This window comes from Polypterus senegalus, chromosome 7 (assembly GCF_016835505.1).
Source record: "Polypterus senegalus isolate Bchr_013 chromosome 7, ASM1683550v1, whole genome shotgun sequence".
Lineage (NCBI taxonomy): Eukaryota > Metazoa > Chordata > Cladistia > Polypteriformes > Polypteridae > Polypterus > Polypterus senegalus.
The window spans coordinates 71,247,193-71,273,200 of NC_053160.1; the positions used below are offsets into that span (position 1 = coordinate 71,247,193).

At 37.1% G+C, this 26,008-nt stretch overlaps 1 protein-coding gene across 2 annotated transcripts in view; it reads left to right on the plus strand.

Moving 5' to 3' along the window:
• Positions 1-6,032: 6,032 nt before the first annotated feature.
• The window catches only part of fbxl17 (F-box and leucine-rich repeat protein 17), a 970,397-nt gene continuing 950,421 nt past the window's right edge, over positions 6,033-26,008 (plus strand). The window contains exons 1-4 of one of the 2 annotated variants that reach the window (XM_039758877.1): positions 6,033-6,248; positions 11,622-12,282; positions 20,345-20,467; positions 21,265-21,522. In XM_039758877.1, the coding sequence (XP_039614811.1) occupies positions 11,632-12,282; positions 20,345-20,467; positions 21,265-21,522 (1,032 nt within the window). In that variant the 5' untranslated portion in view covers positions 6,033-6,248; positions 11,622-11,631. The remainder of the gene's footprint in view (positions 6,249-11,621; positions 12,283-20,344; positions 20,468-21,264; positions 21,523-26,008) is intronic. The other variant, XM_039758878.1, reaches the window with a different exon arrangement.

Below are 26,008 nucleotides of genomic sequence, written 5' to 3' on the forward strand. Positions count from 1 at the left end.
GTGGAGTGTGAAGGCCACACAGCGAAAATTACATCAGATTTGGGGACGTGTCTTAGTACCCCAGAATGACTGTGAAAATGGGATTTTAAAATTTTTTGCAAACTTAAAAATAAAATAAACTGAAATACCACATTGATACAAATATTCAGACCCTTTGGTATGATGCTTAAAATGTGGCTCCTTTGCATCCCATTTCATTAGATCATCATCAGAATCAGAAAAACATTATTAATCCCAAGGGAAATCACTGTGATCTTTCTACACCTTATCTGGATTCAACTCAGTTTACTAAACATTATTAGGAAATCACACACCTGTCTATATATGATCCCACAGATGACAATGTGTATTGGAACAAAAACCAACTCATGTTGTCAAAGGAATTGCCTGCAGAGGTTAGAGACAGGATTGTGTCGATCACAGACCTGGGGAATGCTAAAACAAATTCCTGCAGCTTTGGAGGTTCTAAAGAGCACAGTTGCCTTTATAATTCTTAAATGGAATAAGTGGGGAACAGTTCTGGGCCTTCCTAGAGTTGGCCACCTGGCCAAACTGAGCAATAGGGCGAGAAGGAGCAGGTTACTTGATACTCACTCTGGTGGAGCCTCAGAGAACCTATGTGGAGATGGGAGAAACTTCCTGATGGACAATCATCACCAAAACACTCCACCGTCTGAGGTTTATGACAGATTGGCTTGATAGAAGAATCTCCTGAGTAAAGAACATATGGCTGCCCCCTTGGTGTTTGCAAAAAGGCATAAAGAAACAAGATTCTCTTGTCTGATGCAGCCAAGGTAAGTGACGTGTCTGGAGGAAACCATGCATTAACCTACCTATATGAAACTTATTAAAAAGCATGCAGAAATAAACTTGAGAACTGGAGAAGGTTGCCTAGCTGAGATGTAAAAATGCAATGAGACCTGATGAGTTAAATGTCTTCAGCAAAAAGGAGGTGGGTGAACGTGCATTCTATTTTACACAAAAGTTTAAAAGTGTAGAAAGTATGAATTATTTATTAACATACACATTTTCATGTTATAATAATCATACAATATTGAATTTTGCTCCAAGCACAGGCTCACCATGACAAGATGCATCTATTTGAAGAGCCACAGCAGCACATGTCACCACAGGCCTAGACCAGTAGTTGTAGGCAAACAGCTTCAGGACAAAAGTTTACAGGCAAGCTCAATAAAAGCTAACCACAATAACCCCTAACCTCAAATTATGTATAGCAAATTTTAATCACACTAACCTCTAACCTTAATTTCCGTACTAAAGTTGCTGGCCTAGACCTGTGGCTGTGGCTGGTGCTGTGGCTCTACAACTGGATGATAGTGACCGCAACACTAAATAAGAACATAGAAATACTGTAGTAGGTATAGTGATGAACAGCATTTTGCCACCCCAATTAAATTATGCCTAGTGCATCTTCTCTGTCTGTTGTGTGTGCCAAATTAACTTTCCATGTATACCTACAAGAATATTTCTATTTTACTGTTATACTGTATTGAGGATTACTCTATGTATTGAGCCCCTTCTCTTTGACATCCACTGCACACCCAATCTGCCTGGAAAAGGGTCTCCCTTTGAACTGCCTTTCCCAATGTTTCTTCCATTTTTTTTCACTACTAGGGTTTTTTTTTTTTTGGGGGTTTTTCCTTGTCTTCTTACAGAGTTGAGGCTGGGGGGCTGTCAAGAGGCAGGGCCTGTTAAAGCCAATTGCGGCACTTCTTGTGTGATTTTGGGCTATACAAAAATAAATTGTATTGTATATTGTATTGCACAAGAATGTCCTCAGAAATTCCTCTGTATTCTACAAGTCACACATCCTTCCACAAATTTTCCAACCTTAATTTGACTCTGTCTGCTCCTGTCCCTAATATTGCAAGCTCAAGCATTCCTGCTAGGATATGATATCAGTATATTGGTTTTACAGACATATATCAAACAACCTGTTCAAAGACAGGTAACAGAATAAATTTTAAAATATTTTTTATATCTCTTACCCTATGTGTACCATCAGTACATTTCCTCTGTATCCTTGTGTGTCTAAACCTCTTTTTGACCAGCACATTTCCATTAAGATTGCTTCTCAGACTCTTGTCATCTTGCACCACTTTGCATGCTTTCAGTCCAGTATTATACTTCCTGTGTTTGAATATGACTCTCAGTGTGCCTCCTAGAGGCTAGTATGTTTGCAGTCTGAAGCCTGCATCCTGGCACTCCAAGTAGGTGGTTTGACCTACTTAATAGTACTTGCTATTATTTGAGTCAAATCAGCCTCCCACAATCCTAATCTTAACCGCAGTGTAACCTGTCCGAATTCTGGAGATCTCACGGAGAATCCATTGATGCCCATGGGAGCCAACTCCACCAACTTGGTGCTCCAGAGTGGAGGCTGTGAGCTGCATACATATATACTTGACCTTCTATTCCTTTACTCCTTCTCATGTGCTCACACTCACACTTCCTCTTTTGATCATGGTACCATAGTCAAACTGAACAATCAGTCAGTGAGTCAGTCATTGTCTAACCTGTTTTGTCCTAAAAAAGTTTGAAAGGATTTGCTGGAGTCCATCCCAGCTAGCACACGGCACAATGCAGAAACAAACCCCAGACAGGGCACCAGTGTGAACACACATACAAACACACACCCACCACAACCACACACTATGACCAATTTTGTATTGCCAATGCACCTAACATATCTTCTGACTGTGGAATGAAACTAGAGTACCTGGGAGAAAACCCACACAGACAAGGGCAGAACCAATCATGGGAGAAAACTCACACAGACATGGACAGAACTGACCAATCAGATTGCTATGAGTACCTGATACATACAGACCTTAGCTTTTTATTATATATAGAGAGGGGTTGGGAACATGTGCTGATAGCATGTTGCCGCACCCACCATACAACAAACCACTTGGATTGGGAACTGAATGCAGCAGATAACACCTCAGCACCACACTGGAACAATTTTCCTTGCAAGTTGGAGGACCTGCTTGAAGGGCAGGATGAATATTTGCGTCTTACCCAGTACGAAGCAATTGCAGATTAAGGGCCTTGCTCAAGGTCCCAATGGAGTAGAGTCCGTTCTGGCATCTATGGGATATGAATCAGCAACCTTCTGATTGCTGGCACAGATCCCTAGCCTCAGAGCCACTACTCCGCCATTTATTATATAATAGACTAGGAGGCTTTGCACCCTGCTCACTTTGCTCATCAAAACACCAACAAACCCCCCTAATCCTGCACTTTGTGCCAGAAAATTTGTGTCTCTGTCGCTTGTGTATGTGGACTTCACTTTAACCAAACAACAAAACTTTTAATTCTCGCGGATAGGCCTCTTCATTGGGAAGAAACAGTATTTTTCCCTGATGGCAACATGAATTTGATGATCTACAAATCTCCGACTTAAAGTTTAAAGCCAAACAATATCTACATACTTCTGTCATATCACCTATGTCCATATATTCAATCTCTTTTCGTTTATACGTTTTCATCAATATTGCATTGAATTTTGATTCCGTGTTTGTAATCACATCGTGACAAGGCAACGTATAACTACCCGTGAGTGAATATCATTTCTTTCTCTTTACAGGAAATGTGTCTGACAATATCATTCACACAAATAATGATTGAACCGTGTGCTTGGTTATGTGGGCAGGACTTCTTCAAATCTCTTTGCATAAGCTCTTGTCTCGCGGGGTTAGAAATTTTCTCTCGTGGGATTTCACTTTCACCAAACAACAAATCTTTTAATTCTCACGGATACGCCTCTTCATTGGGAAGAAACACAACATTTTTTCCCTGATGACAACATGAATTAGACGATGTACAAGTTTCTGACTTAAAGTTTAAATCCAAACAATATACTCGATCTCTTTTCGCTGTTTCGTTATTTCACAGATTAATAATTTCCATTTGTTTGCACTAATGCGATCTTTACTATCCATTTCTTGAGACATTCAAATTTTCATACTTCTATTATCTCTAACCTGCTCTGCATATGTACCGCGCCAAAGTTTTTGGATTCTTTACGACGTTCTACTTTGTCATCTACTTTGTCTTTTATTTCCAGCCCTGAACATAGTTAAATCTCTTGGCACAAGGACTTGTCTCGCGGGACGTGTAAGTGTTTCTTCGAGAAAATCACGTTTCGTGTCCTTCTAAGATTTTTTTTTATAATAGAGAGATTATTAATGCACTAGAATTTTGTGTTATGTTTAATACTAAACTCTGGGATAACCATGAATCCAGCACCAGGGCTCTGATTCCAGACCTTATGTTCTGTTATTTATTGCACAGCACATCTAGGATTATTTAACCACATCGATGGTGATTGAAGTGGTTCCCCACTCTATCAATGTAAAGTGCTCTGAGAAAGCTAGAAAAGTGTTATTATTATTTTCTAGAATTTGTTTATTATTAGTTTTTATTTAACTGATGGCCAATGCATCTACTTCTTGAAGAGGCTGAAACAGGCTGATCTACGTCCCTCTGTTCTGACCTCCGTTTACAGGTGTGTGGTAGACAGCATCCTTGCCTCCCATGTTACAGTGTGGTAGAGCAGTTGCTCAACCACAGATGAGCACTGTAGGGGGTGGTTAAGTCTGCTCAGCAGATCATCAGCTGTGGCCTACCCTCCACTGAGGACATTTACACCAGCATGTGTAAAGCCTCTTCCATTATGGAAGGTGTCACTCATCCTAGACATGGACTGTTTGCCCTCCTCCAGTCAGGCAGGAGATTGTGCAGCATATGGGCTAGCACTTCCAGGTTAAGGAACAGTTTCTTCTTGGATGCTATTAGACTAATGAATAAAACATCACTAAATCTGACTGTACATTCTGTGTGACTTATAGTACACTTGAACTAAACTTCTCATGAAGTAAACTATCTGCTGCTAACGTTTTTTACTTGCTAATGGGGCATACTGCAAAAAATGTTTTTTAGCTATAGTTGTCTTACTTTATGTATTAATTTTATTTTGTTCTGTGTTATCTGTGATACCTTTATCAAGAAGTTTTATCAAGAGTACTTTATTATAAAGTTTTTATGGGGTTATCGTGTTCACTATTTAATTACCGGGACCAGAGTACTGAATTTCATTTCTGCATATGGATGTTGGAATGACAATAATAGATCATTGATCCTTAATGCAAGGCTATTTACAACATGAATGATGCAGTTGGTTGCAGTCATTTTTTTTTCCAAGTGTAGCACAAATAAGTCATGTGACTTGCTCATATTCACACAGTATCAGTAGCAAGATTTAAACCTACTAACTCTATATAAAATGTAATTATTATTAGGATTATTTGATGGATGGAAAAATGTGAGGAACACAGACTGTGCAGATGTTGCATGCTCTTTATTCTCCACAGTGTTCTTTCCCTCAACATCTCCTAAGACTCCGTGGTTGGGTTAATTAGCCATTCTAACTTGGTTTTGTACGAGGGTGCGCAATGACTATGTACACTGGACAGCGACGTTTTTTTTTTCCAGGACGGCTTACTTGCGAACATTCGAAATGGATAGAGAGGGGTTTGGATTATTTTACTACCAAAACATTAAACAAAATAACTAATCAATAATTTTGCTACGTTTTGTAAAATACTATCTCACTTTCTTCCTGTTAGGGAATATTTTTAACTCATTATGTCACATTGAGTTACTTGCGAACACATATGTTGCTTCTGTTAACTTTTGTACAGACGCGAGTACACATATACAATTTTAGGAAGCACAACTAAATAATAATACAGTATAAGTAAACATTTATAAACTGCATAGTTTCTCTATAACATGCCTTAGCCCAGAATTCCTGAAGTCCTTGCCTACTGCGATGCCGAACCTTGTTGCTATGACAGAGACAGGTTAAATGCCGAATGCCCATTTTCAGCTTGCGGAATCATCACGTTGACGGACACACGAATTAAGCAATGAAAAAGCAGAATAGACGGACTCTTCGTTCGATGGGCTCAAGATGTAGACAATCACTGGTAATACAATGGGCGGGACTTCCGGTCCATTTCTTATTCCGGAACACTAGCTGCGCACCTTGAACAACATAATGTGGATATTATGACTTAAAAGAGTACAGTTCTCAATGGTGCTTATAGAATACATTTTGAAACTTGCAGACGTGTTGACCTTTTTTTAGACGTGGATTATGAGAGCGGGCCGCTGCCGGGTGGAGTTCAGGACTGGCGTGAACTGGTGAGCAAACCCCGCCTGTAAGTGAAGCCTGAACACTTTGTAGCAAGCTAACAGGGCTGCGGGAAAGTTGAGCTCTTGTTGCTTAGCACTTCACGTCTTTTTAATGTAGGTCTGCTTTAAATGAGTTGATCCCATTCTGCAAGACTAATGGTCAATAGGGTTGCAGCATCCCTTTAACGAGTGTGGTTCAGGGAGGTAATGCCTAACTTCTGAGTATTACAGACTTGAGGCCCGATCCAAAAACATCTTTAATACGTGCAAACCTAATGGACTATATTGCATGCTCCTGTAGGTCTTGCTCCGTCTTTTTGTCCATTCAAGAATAGCCTCGCGATCCTTATATGGCTGTTTAAAGACACAAATGTCCGCTGGATTAGGAGCTGCGCTTCTTGGCAACTCCAGCCTGTCTTTAACCTACCTGCTGCAGTTCCAAGTACCCAACTGTATCCCAGGGATTTCACCGCTGTAGAGCTACTGAAAAGAGCCTTAGAATTTGGCTAACTTTCTATTGGCGCCCTCCTCTGATAACCACAGAAGCGGTGTCTCTTCTCTGTTGTCCTACAGTTTGTTACAGTCAGGTACCTTTTTCCCCTGATTTCCTCCTCGGGCTATTTGGAATTCGATCTATCAAGATATTCGCACTAGCGTTACGATTTCAGCTGTAGAATACCACACATGTATTTCCTTAACCATTTAGGCTTGGACAGTTGATGATAATGATTCATTTTTAATCAGAGAGAGAGAGAACCAAGCAATTGGGTTGGCTGTGGCTAATATTTATTTAGCAGCTGAAGAATTACGTTTCTCCCTAGTTGTATAGTATTGCAAATACAGATTTAGGTGGAGTCTTTTTTAAAAATTATTCATTCAGTCTTTAATTCTCTGATTATGGCCGCTACAGCTGAGAGTTGTAGGAAGCAACTCTGGAAGAGATGCAAGTCTGTCATATAGTACACTCACTCACACCATACCTGCTAAGAGATTTTATTAACATTATTTTCATCGTTTACTATCAATTATTTTAACATTGAATGTCTTTAGAATGTGGGATTAAACTAAAAAAAAAAAAGCAAGTAATACTAAAACTGAGTAAGTAATAATCCCCCTATGAAAGTATAACACAAAAGCTAGTTATAATAATGTAGCCCTTTCTAACCTGCTCAAAGTGCTCTACATAGACTGTGGGGATACACATTAACCACCACCACCACTACCATCACCAATGTGTAGCATCCGCCTGGTTGATGCAATGCCAGCTGTTCTTGAGCAAGTGTGCTCACCACACATTAGCTACTAGGTGGTAAAAGGGTAAGGGAGATAGTTAGCTAGTATAGGACAGAGGATAATTAGGGGGCCAGAATAGACAAGGCTAAGGTGGGAAAATTACCCAGCACAACAGGGAAACACCCTAATCTTTTCAAAAGATGTCATGGGATTTTTCTGAGCATAGGGAGCCAGGACCTTGGTTTTACGTCTCATCTCAAAGATGGTGCCATTTTTAGGGATAGAGCCCCAGTCACTGCACTGGGGAACTGGGATTCATATACAGACCACAGAGGATAAACATCCAGTGATGGCCTCACCAACACCTCTTTTAGCAGCAACCCAAGTACTGGCCAGGTACAAACATGCTTAACTTCAGATGGATTACCTATTCTGAAGTGCAGGTGGTATGCGCCTCTCAGGCATACAGTCATTAGGGCAAGTCAAGTTGAAGTCTTTTTTTTTAGTTCAACTGACTTCTAGCTGTGTTTGCCTTTTAATAATTAGATTAAATGATCAGGTCAATGATTAAACTATATGCAGGTAACGGGAGTTTTACTACTGTTGTAATTATTGTGTGTAACGTAACAGCAGCATTTTTTTGGTCATTCAGTCTTTTTTCAAACTGTGGCTGATATTGTGAACCTTGAGTTGTACAGTGCTACTGGATGAAGATAGTAGAACTCAATTTGTATTTATTTGAAATACAGGTATCTAGTAATAGATAGATAGAAAATACTATCTATCTCTCTCTCTCTCTCTCTCTCTCTCTCTCTCTCTCTCTCTCTCTCTCTCTCTCTCTCTCTATATATATATATATATATATATATATATATATATATATATACTGTGTGAGTAAGTTATAAACAACTGCTGAGTAGCCTTAGTGATCAGCCTATTTTTTCTTTTAATGTAATTTGACAGAAAAATAAAATGTGTATGACACTGTCAGTTATATAATCTGTTTTATTAAAAAATGGAAAATGTCTTTTTTTAATGATCTAATCCATGCATTTCTGGCATATGCACATTTCATGTTTTACTTCTCTTCACTAGAGAATGTCATTTTTAATGTGGACACTTGTTCTTAAAATGCAGTAAAACATAAGAAACATTTGCCATAGTGACCAGAATATGCAAGTCAATCCTTTCACACCTGCATCTCTTACACAGCTGAACAGATTTATTATGTTTATTCCGTCCTTCATTTTTATGACTATTGCTGTTTTACTTGGGTGGTGGTTCTATCAAAACAAATGAAGCTTTTTGTTTTAGGTGCAAAAATCTTATCCTTTGCCTATTACATTGGTGTTTAATCAAACTACTTTATGCTTCTCTTAACTTACAATAATACATTTTGCGATGTAATAAAGTTCTAAATTATAAAGTTACAGTCTCTTGTACTGTGTATGAACTAACCATATTTTTTGTTTAGAAGTGCTGTAGTTTACTATATCATTAATCCTTAATATCTGTTAAAAAGAAAAGACAGAAAAGTACAAAACACTTGTATTGGCAGGTGGTAGATGATGTTTCAGGCCTTCCTGCTGTGTGGAATTGCCTCAGCTGATTGTAACCTTGCTATGAATTAATAGTAGGTTGTGAAAGGAGGTGGATATTTCAGTTGTGTTTTGAGGTAAAATAGAAATTTGTGAATTATGTTATAGTTTTGTAAAACATTTTGAAAAGCAATACACAGCCTTGTATTTTTCACTTGCTGTTATCTGCACTAATACCTGATGCATTGATGACTTTTATTTTTCATTCCCAGACCAGAACACGACAACATATTTTCTAAGTCCATGGAAAAAAATAATTTTTCAAACCAGTTCATCCGTTACTCTGGTCTACCTTTTGAATTGTTTTTTATGTATTTTATAATGTAGGTTATGTTTTATGTTTTTCAGGTTATGTGTTCAATAAAAGATTCTACGTATTGTCAAGTTTTATACATTTTTAAAATGTGTATATTTTGAAATTTATAAATTAACAGCTGATTTGATAGGAGTAATCAATTTTGTGATCCAAGTATAAAGCTGGACAACACCCAGTATGCCTTGATAATAAAGTATGAGACTAAATAGGGAAGTGGCGGTTACAGATTTTCTGCCTGTTTATTTTGGTCAAGTTTAAGTTATGGCCATCGTTTTAATTGTGCAATTTAGTACATAACAGAAGCTACTTCTCCACACTGGCCTTGGAGTTTCACCTGTAAAAGTTTCGTTAAATTGCTAATGTTTTTGTGACCAATTTGACTCCTCTCTTTTCCATTATTAATAACAGATAATTGATCATTTTGTATTTTGCTGTTAAATATAATATTTTAAGAATATTGCATTCAGCAGGGGTATCAAGCTCCTTGGAATTTATGCACCTTCATTCCAGCCCAATTAGTAATTAGTAGTGTATACATATATTTTTAGGTAAACATTAGTTCATTAGATTATTAAGTTTCAGTTCATTTTGATTCTTTTATTATCAGCTCTATTGAGAGACATCAGTTACCCCTGTTTTCTTAACCAGTACAGTTAGCAAGGTGAACCACAGCAACTTGGTCCAATTCATACATGTGTGTTGTCAGCACAAAGTACCTGCTTCAATAACATATTTAGAAAGAAACACAATACTAAAAGTGAAGAACTGCTCTAGTTCATAAAACATTGTGATACAGTAATCCCTCGTTTATCACAGGAGATAGGTTCCAAGGCTGGCCGCAATAACTGAATTTCCGTGAAGTAGGGACACCATATTTATTTAAGTATTCAATGTGTATTTGGACATTTTTAAACCCTCCCTGTACTGTTTACAACCCACCCTTTACTCTATTAATAACAGTGACCTACCTAACATTTCCTGGGGCACCTCTTCCATGGTTTCCGAAGGTGTATCCGTAGTAGTAGTAGGAACTGGCTCTTTTTTGCAAGGCTGCAAAAACATTGTGATCGGCAGTTGCTGCCGCTGCTTCTTTTTCCGGTCGAAGAGCAGCCTGTAGGCGGTCATGACGTTGTCGACCTTGTTGCAAAATTGGACCGATCGCCACAGCCGCGAACGATCTCCCTTCCTTCAACATATCCAGAAGTTTCACCTTCTCAGCGATTGTCATCATTCTTCGTTGGTGTTTAGGCTCAGCACCAGCCTTGGAAAAAGAGCACGTTTGGGAGCCATTGCAGGGGGTGAAAATTGAAGCGACGTTCAACACAAAGAAACCACAGAAAAATCACACACAGTACAGTGTAAAGTAAACGCTTCGGCGAGAAAGCTTGAAGCGAAATGGCCGTGACAGAGAGACAAGGGGAAATGCTGTGGGATCTGGGCATCAGTCAAAGCACCAATCACGGGCTCGATTAGACAGCGGGAAGCTGTGATTTGTCGTCTCCCTCCCATTTACCAAACACAGCCCATGTTACAACGTACTTAGTCACCGAACTTCTTTTGTTGTTCTTAGACTAGGAAATACTACTACTATATTTAAAAACCCGCGAAGTCGTGAATCCGCGAAAAGTGAACCGCGAAGTAGCGAGGGATTACTGTACATTTTTTTGAAAGTGAAAAATCAGAAATATTGCTAATTCTGATGATTCAGAATTAGAGCACTAGTTAACCTTGGAATTGGGTAACCGCCTGAATTGGTTTTTGACTAAGAAATTGGCTGATGTGAAAGACTAATGTTCACTCCTGTGATATACAGTAATGCTATTAATTAGTGCCTCTCCAAGCAGAGACATTTAATGATTCTTTCTCATTTACCCTGCTGGGAAGTCAGAAAAATGTTTGTACTTTTTTCCTCTTAGAAAAATATATATTTCTTGCACAACCTTTAATCATCTGAAGGGCAGTAGCATGTATATAAAGAAAAAAGATTGCAAGAGAGTCTGTCATCTGTCTTTATGTTGTTCTGTCAAACAAGGTATTTTATCTGTTATTTTTCTTTAACAGGTTAAAAAGTTGCTTCTAGTAAGTTGATTGCTTGACTTATTGTTGGAATGTGGAAAATCATTAATTTTTTGAGCTTCTTCAAATTTATTACATTTATTACTATTTTATTTGGTTTTTGAATATGTTTCATAATGTTCTTTCTGTACATTTTTATTTTTCATAGCTAACTCTAGTGTCTTTATTTTGTATAGAGGCATCTATATGGGCCATCTTCTTTCGAAAAATGGTAATCGTGTGAAGAAGAGAAAACGAAAACTGAGGAAGAACTGCTTCTTACACGGGCCCTGCATGTTATGTTTTATTGTCCACAACACCAGCAGCATAGACGAGGACTGTCTTGAGAGTGCTTCAAAACTTGCAGAGCGTTACGCTACCCTCAGCTCTCCGGAAGATTGTGCAAAGTTTCTCTTGTCTCCGAAGGAGCTAGCCATCTGGGAGGAACAAGGCAAAAGCTTGCTCTCAAGTGTTCCTGCCAAGTTAATTGGACCACAGCTTTTCCGGACTGTCTCGAGTGAATACTCCGAGATGGTCTGCAAACGCAAGTGCACAGGTGTGCAGAAATGCACTCCTTGTAAACAGCCACGTTGCACTTTCCAGGAGGTGACAGAGGGCAACATTTCTGGTGATCCGGAGCCACAGTGCCGCATTCATCTTTGTCCTTTACCTTCTTCATCCTCTGAATGTTCCAGTATTGGGCTGCAGGTAGACTTGGGGGAGGGCCCTGAATCTGCCCAGTGTCAGAGCTCTTCTTTGATTAGTGAAATTGTCTCTCAGGAGAACAGACGAGAGCTTAAAGTATGTGAAACTGACCCTCCAAATATAAATCAGCTTCCTTCTTCCATTCTGCTAAAGGTTAGTAAGACTTGAATTTTTACATTTTTGTCTTAAATGTATGTATTCACTAATGTTACTTAGCAAACAATATAAACCTAAATTTAAAAAATAAAACTAAACAGGAGAATAAAAGTAGCATTGTACAGAGTACAGGAAAATTCTTGCTTGCATGTCTGACCAACATTAGTCTACCCTGTTGCTTCTACAGTATATACAGTACAGGCCAAAAGTTTGGACACACCTCCTCATTCAATGTGTTTTCTTTATTTTCATGACCATTTACATTGGTAGATTCTCACTGAAGGCATCAAAACTACTTGGTCAAATAGCCCTTACACAGCCTGGAGGTGTGTTTGGGGTCATTGTCCTGTTGAAAAATAAATGATTGTCCAACTAACCTGACTTCTGCACAACACAACTGCTGGTCCCAACCCCATTGATAAAGCAAGAAATTCCACTAAATAACCCTGATAAGGCACACCTGTGAAGTGAAAACCATTTCAGGTGACTACCTGTTGAAGCTCATCGAGAGAATGCCAAGAGTGTGCAAAGCAGTAATCAGAGCAAAGGGTGGCTATTTTGAAGAAACTAGAATATAAAACATGTTTTCAGTTATTTCACCTTTTTTTGTTAAGTACATAACTCCACATGTGTTCATTCATAGTTTTGATGCCTTCAGTGGAAATCTACCAATGTAAATGGTCATGTAAATAAAGAAAACACATTGAATGAGATGTGTCCAAACTTTTGGCCTGTACTGTACCTTGTCAGTTATATGATAAATTATACATGTATGTTGTCAGTTACTTATACAGAACCTTTGTATTTTTCCTTTTTCTTGTACAAGTATTTATGGATGACTCTTTCCTATTGTAATTTAATATGCAGAGTCGAGAAATGGCCTATATACGAGATGTACCATCTTGTACTATATCTGTACTCACAGGAAGTTTTGTTGACAGTACATTCAGATAGAAAATATACTGTGGAGGCTCTGCTGTATATCTACCAAACAATGATTGTTTGGCCCTGAATTCTGTCTGCTGACATGACGGAGCCAAACAACCTGTTTTTGGCTTCTGAAAAAACGGTTTAACACCGGTAAAGTTGACACAAACAGAGGTAACGATGATGAATGCATTTTAATTCATGCATTAGGTATGATAAGCTTTGAATGTACCTTTTACTGTTAATACTGACCTAGCAGTACTGCTGGTTGTATTAGGTTTCATTTTGAAATCTGATTTTTAGGAGCAGTATCTGTGACATAATACAGTATGTCCTATTGTTTATTATATTACAGCAGATATATTTAGGTTTGCTTTTTATATAAATCACGTAATAAATCTATCCCTTTAAATGGTGAGAAAAATGGACAATTCACTCACAAATATCCATGGAAAATGACATAGACTGTGTGTACACAAGTGTTCTTTCTACATGCACTTATAGGAGCTTTGTGTACGTTCATTCAGCTGTATTGCAAATTCCACTCTAACTGGCATTAGCTAATATGAAAATGCTTATTTGGCATGTAAATTAAGCACTATGCTTCAGTCAAATTATTTTTAAATACAGCAGTTGTATGCTTCCACTTGTCCCAATGTCTTTTATGTAAATCTCTTGCAGTATTAAATTATATAGACCTACAGTAGAACTGAGGCAAACAATGTTAAGTATTCAAGGGTTTTGTGAGTGTCATGGGAAATATATACGAAAAATGAAAACACTTTTCAAATATTATTACACTGATAAATGTAATACTTTTCCTTTGGTCATTTATAGACTTATTATGTCTATTCTGCCAAAGCAGACAAGTAGCCTTTTGCAAGTTTTATTTTTACTGTCTCTATTATTAGATTCTGTATGTAGCAGTCTGCGGTGGGGTGGCGCCCTGTCCGGGGTTTGTTTCCTGCCTTGCGCCCTGTGTTGGCTGGGATTGGCTCTAGCAGACCCCCGTGACCCTGTAGTTCGGATATAGCGGGTTGGAATAATGGATGGGATGGATGTATGTAGCAGTAGCTGGCATTTTTGGGCAATAATGAGTGAATGTGTAAATGCACCAAGTGTATTGTATGTTAATTATGTCAAGTACTGTATTGGTAATAAGCATTTCAGAGTACTCAGAGTGCAATGAGTAAGGTCATGTGCCATTAAACAGCATATCATTCAGTATTACTGTCCTTAATGCATTATGTTTTTTTTTTTTTCTGTATTGTAAAACATTCTCTCTTCATTTTAACCTAGTAGATGACAAGTTATTTTTTCATCATTTATTTTCGAAAATGTAATTTTGACAAGCATTTTACTTTTTTGAAAATCATTTCAATAGCAGACATAAATGTTAACATGAATTATGGTGAGGGGACTGTATAATATAATTTTTTTTATTATAAAATGCTCCAAATTTACTGAAATAAAATAATTATCTGTCATGTACATCTGAAATCAATTAAAACCTCTTTGTCACAGATCATGCTTTTTTTTATGCCTCGATGGCACATTTATTCAAAAGAAAGTGACATGCATCTTTTAGCTCTGCATTGTGATGAAACCTACAGAATTACTATATGCATAAAAAATGGTTGGGATTATGTCCTGTTCCAGTGGGAATTTATAGCACATATGGGACAAAAATCAGATATTAATATGAACAAGCTAAGCCAGCTTAGGTTTTTTTTACTTAGAATATATCCATTTCATGTTTTGTTTTGAAGTTCTTCTGAAGGACAGACTTGAGTGTGGTATGTCTGCATTAGTGTGTTTGCAAAGGCATCAGCATGGATACATGCAAGGCTATATTATACGCATAATCTTTTTTGATTTGTTAGCATCTGAGCTAGATCCACTATAATGTGAAGGTGGATCTTATCTGTGTACATCTTGCAAGCCTGGGAGATCCTGTGTTTTTTTTCCATTATGATAACACAGATGCTAACTTTTGATGCACCAAAATGAAAATTCCTGGCCGAAGTTCAGAAAATATAGGGCTAAATGTGGAATATCTTTTTGCTCTTTTGTGTTCGCACCACAGTATACCATGTGAGTTAAATTTAATCAATGTTGATATATGCTTTTCAATTAAGTGAAATTATAAAACTTCAAGTTGATGAAAAATACTTTTATTAAAGTTTCAAAGTAGGACATGTTAAAATGTATCTTCTAACTTTTGCTTGTTTTTACAATACCAAACATTCCTCTGGAGTTGTTTGTACACAGTCAGCAATCTTTGTCCATGTATCATGTTCCTGATCAGTGCATTGCCTAATGCCCAGTTTGCAGTATTTTATGTGTGTTACTGTTGAAGAGCATACAAAGATGGGCAATGTTCAGTTTAGTTGTGGCATTACAAGAACTGTAAGCACTGTTGCCCTTGAACTTTTATCTGGTAAATAGCAGGTGAAGAAAATATTTATGTATTTATTTATGTAGTTGGAACTTCTGAAAAAGCACGTAAAGACCACTGCTTTAGTCTTTATAATCTAAGCACATATTCACACTAAAAAATAGGTTTTATATACTGTATTTCTGAGAACTGGACTTAGCTGTTAAGCTTTTAAGGAATAAACTTTAATAAATGAAGCCATTGAAATACAGTATTTGTTATAATAAAATTACATTAAGCTAATGATCAACTCAATTTTTGAAGGAAAGATACTGTGGCTGATTACTTTAGGGGTTGTGCTGGTAACAATGGCTGATTGTTCCCCTAAATAAAATCTTGTAGCTGCAAAAAATGCAATTGAGCCCGTTGTAAAAAATGTTTTGAAAGCAAGTGATGTAAATCCTTTAGAACTTATTTTAAACATATTTATTTTCCACACATTTTTCCAATCCATTAGGAGAGCTGTGAAATTGAATAATTGAGTGTGGTTGTCAAGATAAGTGCTTGGGATGTACAATTTGTACTTGAGTCACACCATGCTTTGCACACATTAATGAGGACTTAATCTTGTCAATGGCTGATTTACATTCTTTACCCGAGATTCTGATTATAAATCCTTTTTCCAACACTGCCTTAAAACATCTCAGGAGGAACGTTTTGAAAGTAAGTGGTAAGGTGGAAGCATATTACATGACTTTCAGTCTGAGGGGATGCTGGATCTTTTTGCCTTCAAGTATTTGGTTAACTGACAAGAAATCACTGAGAATGATGGATTGCACAATTTTTTACAAAAGTACAAAGTTCCAAAGTGTCATGAACTTGCTACGTTCTAACTTAAAGTTAATATTCTTCCTGACAGTACCAGTGACTGTAAATGGGGCTTTTCAGATATAACAAGTTCAGGAACAAAGTCAGCCCTTTTATTTTAGTTTTAGTGATATGAAAAACACAATACATCAAACAAATGTACCTCTTTTTTATTTGCATGGTCCAAGATATGTCTGATGTCTGTGACTTCTTTGAGTTCAAAATGAATGTACCGTACTATGAGAATACATTAAGAAAAGTTATAAAAACGTTTAGAAGGATGTTCATTATAACAATATTTCTCCTTGCTAATTAATGTGACAAAGTGACTGCCTAATACAGTGGATGTCTGAAATTATATTTTATATTCATTTTTTTCAGTTATGATTTAAATATATTAGTGAAAACGTATCAAATGCAAACCAGAGGGAAATAATACTGCCTTATTCAAATTAATCTTAATCCCATTCTGTGGAATTCCTTCAATTTACCTAATACAGATATATTTTTACCATTAAAAATGTAATACGTCATCTCCACAAAAGAATACTGTCTGCTCAATATCCCTTATGTATCTGTTTGCTTATGATTACAAGTGATGAGTGGAACAATAGCAAATATTTTTGTTGACAAAAGGAAGTAGTCATTTCTGTGTTCTAAAGTAACATACCCAGCACGACTAACATGCTTCTGCTCTAGAGTATAAATATACATTGTTATGTCACAAAGCCACTTTTTTGTAGCGCAGTAAACATATATTCATATACAACTCTATCAAATGCTTTTTCTGTGTAAATGGGTAATGAGTGCATCCTCAGGAAGTTAAATGGCTGTGGAAGAGTATATCCCATTGAACGTTCATCAAACATTTGATTATATTTGCTTCTTCTTTCACAAATCCAATTTGATTTTTGTGAAATTATACATTGAAGTAGATTTTCCATTAATTTTTCTATGTCCAAAATGTTAACATTGTAGTTGAGTAATGAAATTGGTCTGCAGGATGTGCATTCCAATGCTTTTTGCATTTTTCTTTGAAAAGACTGTGATTGAAACCTGCCTTAATGTTTAGGTGGAACGCTTTAGCTTTCCTGAACATAGCTAGTATTTATGGACTTAATTGATTGGATATATCTTTTTAATAGAATTTTATTGGGCATTCATCTGGAAATTTGTGTATTTTATTAGGTCCTGCATGTAATGTTTCTGTCTTTAGAAGATCTGAAGAAATTGGTCAAAAATGTGTTATTTTATTTGAATTAAACCTCTTCTTAATTTTGTACATGTATCTTGTGTGCTGTACTTGTTAGCAACTGCTCTCTCTCTTTTTGTCTTTTTCTTTAGTTACTGAGAATTGCTTGTTTGTAGTAAAATGTGTAGTTGAAATAACGGCTTACCAATACTTAGTTGAACTCCTTTGATAGCATGCTCAGTAACAAGCTGCACACTTTCTAGAAGCTGTGCAAAACTCATTTTCATTGTATCGGTATTGACCCATTTTTTGATTTCAGTTAAATTTGCCATTGGCTTCTAATTTTTTTTTTCTTGAAAAAATGTAAGATCCAAAAACTTGTCATGAGTTTAATAGATGGGCAGTGTAATTAAAATGTTTCCGCCATGATTCTTTATCATGTCATAGAAAAAAAAAGATATCTGATATGACCATTTTTAGAGAGTACTTGTTCAAGTCAGTCTATTAAGAAATGTATTATTTTAAATAGTACTTTGTTTTTGAAATCACAGGGTATAAAGAAAATTTGAATCATACGTAAAGAAGCTAAATATTAATATAAACTTAATTTCATTTTTATATTAATGATTTCCACAAGTAAAAACTGCATTTTTGTTAAAAGGTTCAATGAAAGCTAATAATACTTTACTTTTCTAGTAAGAGTTAACTGTAAGATACTACTGGATACTTCCCATTTTGTATAAACATAAATAAATTTGTGGTGTACAGCTAGTAAACAGTGAAATTTAAATTAAATACTACAGATTGCTTTAATGTACAATCCAATTATTTTATGTAATCTGCAAATTGCTTTGTATGTATACTGACTCAAATGAGGAAACAGTATTTTGAAAGAGATGCACCAGTAAATGAGATGTAGCCAAAACATGCTGTGTTGGAAACCAAAAATCAACCTGCACTTTTACCAAGCCAGAAACAAAATCCAGGATTCGGAGTCAAAAAGTGTCAGAAAGTCATAAGCCTTATAGCATGAAATAATAATAATAGCACTAGGTATTTAAGGGAAATACCTGCTAACATGAATTAATACTTGGCCTCCAGTGCTGATCTTTAAGCCTGTCACAGTTATGATGTCACAATCATCTGTGACCATGCCTGTTGCAACCGGGAGCCATGTCTTGGTAACAGAATTTGCTAAATGGTGGCTACCTTAAAAAATTCAAGTAGCTTCAGTAAAAGTGCAAAATATTTTTAACAAAGTGAAATATAACATTTTTGGACAAAATGAAACCAAATGTTTGGAATCTTCATAGTTAACACTCCCTAACAGATATACAAAGATCAGATAAAGCTGTAAAAAATTAAAAAAAGAAAAGGTAAGAAAAATTAAAAACAAAACAGAATCTTAACAATGTGATTGACCCGACAAAGTTGTAGTGTTAGTTTTGATTGCAGTGCAGTGTATCTATCAGTCCTGCTATATTTATGATCTAACTTATAGCCCACCTTTTTCAAGCTTGACTCATGCCAGTCCTTTACAAATAAACATTAAAAAGGAAGTATATATAATGAAAAGAGAATACAATATATATTAGTAGAAACAAGGAAGAAGTTAAATGTTGAAGCTTTAAACAATAATAAAATCTAATTTATATGTTTAAAAAAAGTCACAATTAGTGATAGGAAAAGTACTTTTTTCAGTGCATCAGCACATTTGAACCTTCATAATGCATTATGTGTAATTTTAATAATTGCACTTTGTGAAAAATTAAGTGATTTTTTTTTTTTTTCATTTTTGTTTGACTTATTTCATGTATTTTTCAGTTTGCATTTAAAAATACTTTAGACTCCATTTATTTAGCCAGAAATCCTAAATCCTGCTCCCAGTCACTGTACATATGAAGTTTGCGCATTCTTTTTGTCATATATGTGGATATTACTTTGGATGTGGGTACTCACATTTCACTATCCCATCTTCAAAGACGTTGCTGTGAGATTAATTGGCAATTCCAAACTGACTCTATATGAGAGGGAGGGTGAGGGTGTGGGTGTGTCTTAGTCTTATGATGGATGGCACCAAGACTAGGAATGTTTCCTACCTTGGGTCCAATGCTGTTGTGAAAAGACTTTCCCTACAGCCCAAAAAAGAATTGCGCAAATCCAAGAATGCTACTATTACCATTCGTTAAAATGTTCCTTAAAATTCATTCATGTAAAATTATTACATGAAATTCAATACACTTTAAAGCTGAACATGTGATAAAACTCTGCACACCTCCTTCCATTTCCTGTTTGAATAAATCCAAGGGGAAACTGGGAGAACATTGTAAACTGGTCAAGTTTTAAAGTGAGGTAAGTGCCATCTAAAGTTGCAGTGAAACAAGATGTGCCAGTAAGCTGCCATTATAGGTATTAGTTGGAGTTGACTTTACCATTTTTCTAAACTTAGTATGAACATTTAATTATCACAAACAGTACATGACCGAGAATATTTACTTTATTGGTCTAAAAATTATAACTTTGTAGATTCATTATTATTTTTAACTTGCACCTTTCTATTCCACCTTGTACATGAAAAAAGATGAATGTTGTGTAGAAGCAGTGAAAAACTTCAGTGCTTCATGCATACTCTGTTATTTGCTGCACGTGTTTCTTACAAAAGAACACTTTTTGTAATTTTCATTTTTCTTTTCTAGATATTTTCTCATCTTTCTGTGAAAGAACGCTGCCTTTCTGCATCATTAGTCTGCAAATACTGGTGTGATCTGTGTTTAGATTTTCAGTTTTGGAAGCAGATTGACCTTAGTGGTCGCCAGCAGGTATGTGGGAATACTTCTTGACACACACTTGGTTATATTTTTTAAATTTATACTGCACTATCATTAATATGATCATTAATGTGATCATATTAGTTGGTGTCCGCAAATCTTCATACATTTTCAGCTGTGAAGATATGTTTTAATTCACTTCCATATTTTTATTGGTACAGTAAATTGTTCACAATGTACCATTAATTGTAACAGATTTAAAGCAGTTTACAGCTTCATACTGTACTGTTTTAGTACCTTTTTTGCTGCCACCATTGTGTAAATTCTGATGTTAGATGTTATCGACTAATACCATATGTGAGTATTATGCTAAAATGAACAGTTTTTCGAATAGAGACTACACAGTGGAACCAAACATTTCAGCGTTTTCAGTAACATCCATTTAAAATGCTGTATTACAGCCACTTATTTCTAGAGTGGATGATAATCACATTATTGATAAAACATTTGCAAGTGTGTTGATTGTTGTCCCCTAAAATATACCAAAGAGCATATCTGCATATCTGAGATCTAAATAAAAGAAGGATAGTAAAATTCATCTATTTCTTTTTTTTTTTTATATATATAAATTGATTAACAGAATGTAATGTATTAGGTCTTTTTGAATACTTTTTGTCATGTGAAATTTGCTGTATAGCTTTACAATATTTTAAAGATCTGCTTAGAGGTGCAAAAAAAGATTTTGGCATAAATAATAAATGTATTAGATTATACAATGCAAAAAACAAACCTATTGATGACATGTTTCATTAATGTTTTTCATTGATTTAGTTTTTTTGTTATTTTAGGTCAATGATGATCTCCTTATAAAAATTGCATCCCGGAGACAAAATGTTACTGAAATAAACATTTCTGATTGTCGCAATATTTTGGACAACGGCCTCTGCACATTGGCCTCACAGTGCCCAAGGCTCCTCAAATACACTGGCTATCGATGCAAACAACTAAGTGACCTCTCCCTTAATGCAATTTCTGTGCACTGTCCTCACCTACAGAAGGTGCATGTGGGAAACCAGGACAAACTTACAGATGAAGCTCTTAAACAGGTTACATTCTCTAACTGTTTTAATGTTATTCCAATTAATTAGTTTTATTTGGTGTTTCTTCAGTAACTGAAGTTGAGTTTCATTTTTTTACTGCACTATTACAGTTAAGGCAAAACAGTTAAAAGTATTCTGGTGTGGTAGAATTAGTATTTTTGTTTCTACTTTATCTCTAACAAATTTGCTACATCTGTTGTGCTGCAATAATTAAGTAAGGTTCTTTTTTTAACCAAATTTATGGAGCTTTAATTTAGCAAAACCTGTTACATTGCCTAAAATAACCTACCTTAATATATACCTTTCCACTCTGCTAACCATTTTAATTGCTTGACTGTTTACTTAACAATCAACAGGTTCCCTATTATAAGGTCATTGTAGGTTTACAGGATCATTAATGTCATGTGTACAGAGTATAGAAAAATTCTTACCTGCACGGGCTAATTAGCAGGCAACACATTACCATTCTTTGCCACCATTATTAGTAAGTATAACAACCGTTCTTATCAAGTGTGACTGCTGTGCAAGTTATAGGTACACTTTGTAGTTCAACCTTTCCTAAAGACAAGCAGTTGTCCAACTTCACCCATTGTGCTGCATTTTAGTTCTTAATACAAGATCCAATTGGAAATACAGTTGAAATAATGTATTTAGTGTATACAACTTTACAAATAAATCTACTTAAATTAAGAAAACTTCTCAGATATGTATTTCACCCTTTCATGTTTGTAAGGGTTATGGGTGGTAGGCCTCAGCAAATGTAAAAATTTGAAAATAATACTTTGGCCCTTCTAACTGGTGGGGTGTGTTGCAGCAGGATACTTTTGTGTTTTTTTTTTTTTTTATTCTCACCCTGCTTTTTAACTGGCACCCAACTTTTTATCCATATGGCAAGTGTACGGTGTCAGCTAGAGTTAGCCTTATGGATATAAAGTCTAGGGAAAAGCAAGTTAGGAGGAGAGAGCTGAGAAAGCTGGCTAAAGCTCTACACGGATTTCTGGTAGAGGTGAGCAAGTGAGAGAGAGCGATTTGCAAACCACCTGGAAGAGATGGGTGAATCAGATGAATAATTAAGGGAACAGTCAAGGCAGAAGGAAGTAGGTGTAGATCCCACACTTGTGTTTTCCCAAAAATAACTTTTAATATTAACGATTCAGTATGCATGAATATTAAATAACACTAATATTTATATATTATATGATTTTGTGAAATATAGTTTTATCTGTATTGTTTATATATTTTTGTCTTATGCGTCTAGTGTGAATTTCTGCAATCTTACTTCATGTTCCAAAAATATTTAATTGTTCAAAACCAAGTTGCAAACAACAGAAATCATGAAAGTCAAATTCGTGATTCTGGAGGGGCTACTGTGTATTTTATAGAAGGATACTGGGACAGAATTAAGGTTGCGCGCACACACACACACACACACACGTACAGTTAGGTCCATAAATATTTGGACAGAGACAACTTTTTTCTAATTTTGGTTCTGTACATTACCATAATGAATTTTAAATGAAACAACTCGGATGCAGTTGAAGTGCAAACTTTCAGCTTTAACTCAGTGGGTTGAACAAAAAGATTTCATAAAAATGTGAGGCAACTAAAGCATTTTTTTAACACAATCCCTTTATTTCAGGGGCTCAAACGTTATTGGACAATTGACTCAAAGGCTATTTCATGGGCAGGTGTGGGCAAGTCCATCGTTATGTCATTATCAATTAAGCAGATAAAAGTCCTGGAGTGGATTTGAGGTGTGGTGCTTGCATGTGGAAGATTTTGCTGTGAACAGACAACATGCGGTCAAAGGAGCTCTCCATGTAGGTGAAAGAAGCCATCCTTAAGCTGCGAAAACAGAAAAAACCCATCCAAGAAATTGCTACAATATTACGAGTGGCAAAATCTACAGTTTGGTACATCCTGAGAAAGAAATCAAGCACTGGTGAACTCAGCAATGCAAAAAGACCTGGACGTCCACGGAAGACAACAGTAGTGGATGATTGCAGAATCATTTCCATAGTGAAGAGAAACCCCTTCACAACAGCCAACCAAGTGAACAATACTCTCCAGGGGGTAGGTGTACCGATATCCAAGTCTACCATAAAGAGAAGACTGCATGAAAGTAAATACAGAGGGTGCACTGCAAGGTGCAAGCCGCTAATAAGCCACAAGAATAGAAAGGCTAGATTGGACTTTGCTAAAGAACATCTAAAAAAGCCAGCACAGTTCTGGAAAAACATTCTTTGGACAGATGAAACCAGTGTGGAGAAGGCATGGAACAGCTCATTATCCAAAGCATACCACATCATCTGTAAAACACAGTGGAGGCAGTGTGATGGCTTGGGCGTGCATGGCTACCAGTGGCAATGGGATGCTAGTGTTTATTGATGATGTGACACAGGGCAGAAGCAGCTGAATGAATTCTGAGGTGTTCAGAGAGATACTGTCTGCTCAAATCCAGCTAAATGCAGTCAAATTGATTGGGTGGCAGTTCATGATACAGATGGGACAATGACCTAAAACATACAGCCAAAGCAGTCCAGGAGTTTATTAAAGCAAAGAAGTGGAAAATTCTTGAATGGCCAAGTCAGTCACCTGATCTTAACCCAATTGAGCATGCATTTCACTTGTTGAAGACTAAACCGGACGGAAAGGCCCACAAACAAACAGTAACTGAAGCCACTGCAGTAAAGGCCTGGCAGAGCATTAAAAAGGAGTAAACCCAGCATCTAGTGGTGTCCATGAGTTCAAGACTTCAGACTGTCATTGCCAGCAAAGGGTTTTCAACCAAGTATTAGAAATGAACATTTTATTTCCAGTTATTTAATTTGTCCCAATTACTTTTGAGCCCCTGAAATTTGGGATTGTGTTAAAAAAATGCTTTAGTTGCCTCACATTTTTATGCAATCTTTTTGTTCAACCCACTGAATTAAAGCTGAAAGTCTGCACTTCAACTGCATCTGAGTTGTTTCATTTAAAATTCACTAGCCAACCCGCGGTGTACCATAGGCCGCATAATCTGGCCAGTTTTTAAATAATTTTTAAGCACAGGGAGAAAATTTAACATTTGCAAAATCGGTAATGTAATAAATCAGCAAGAAAAGCAACATTGTAACATTGCACGGAACGAACCAACACACAATCGTCCGTGCGGCGTAGCGAGGTGGGAAGGGGGTGTGTACAAAGTGCAGGAGCGTCTAAGAAGACGCATGTTTGTCACGGATGCGAATTGCTGTATGTAGCGTGTACAACACTTTGCGATGCTGCACGTGGTCGTGCTTCGTAACAGAAAACTCGTTTTTTAAAGACTGCTCACTTCATTGTGTTTTAACCTCAGTTGTAAAGGAATGTTTTAATGATCCCATGGGATACCCCTCGCAAACAGTTTTACACGCTGCATATGGCAATTCACCTCCGCGATAAACATGCCTCTGTTAACAGTCAACGTGTGGGAGGGGGGTGTGTACAAAGGGTAGGGATGAAAACAGTGGGAGCGTATGAGTCTCACTTGGTGGCAATTCCACGGTTTGCAGCCCAAATGGGGTTCAACGGCTTACCCACGCCTAGACACACGCTCAATCTCATGCATAATTATTTATTGAATGGTAAACACTTCTGGAAAGACACGGTTGTCTAAAACAGGTTAGTGTGAGAATACAACAGTAAGTGAATGAAAAGATGGAACTCTGGAGAGAGCAAAATACAACGCAATAGTGAATCCGCGGCATAACAAACGCCGCATAATTATTTATTGATGGTTGAACACTTCTGGAAAGACACAGGGACACCCCTTGCAAACTGTTTTACACACTGCATACAGCGAATCACATCCGCGACATGATTTTTCCTGGATGGTCCTGTCGCGTCCACCCTTGCGCTCGAAGCATACACACTGCCTGCTCATGTGCCCGGTGCAAGCGCGTCCAGCCTCGTTCTCGAAGCATACACACCGCCTGGTCATGTGTCCGCTCGCAAGAGAAACTCATGGAGAGCCGCCCACCAGCTGCCTGTGTGTGTGCCTCTGTCTGTCTCTGGCGCGGCTTTCTCTTGTGCTGCCCTCTGTGTGATCCGGTCAGGCACAGAGAAGGTCAGCTGCTGACATAGCGTCTCGACTGTTGCAGGGCCTGCATTGGTGAAGCAGGTGAGACGGTAATGAAACAGAGGCACAGGGCTTATTGGTTTTTAAAGACTGATTCCTTCATTGTGCTTTAACCTCAGTTTTAAAGAATTGTTTTAAGGATCCCATGGGATACCCCTCCCAAACCGTTTCACACGCTGCATATGGTGATTCACCTCCGCGAGAAACATGCCTCTATGAACAGTCAACATAGCTCGGAGGTACATAACATTAACCTGCCCTGCACTGCATGTGGCCTCTACGACAGACGAACATAAATGACGGCATTTTTTCTGTGTCGTCGCGTTCGAGTTGGTGGGCGTGGCCCTGCGAGTTGTCGTCGTATCCAATGGTCTTGGAGTTGGTGGCCGTGGC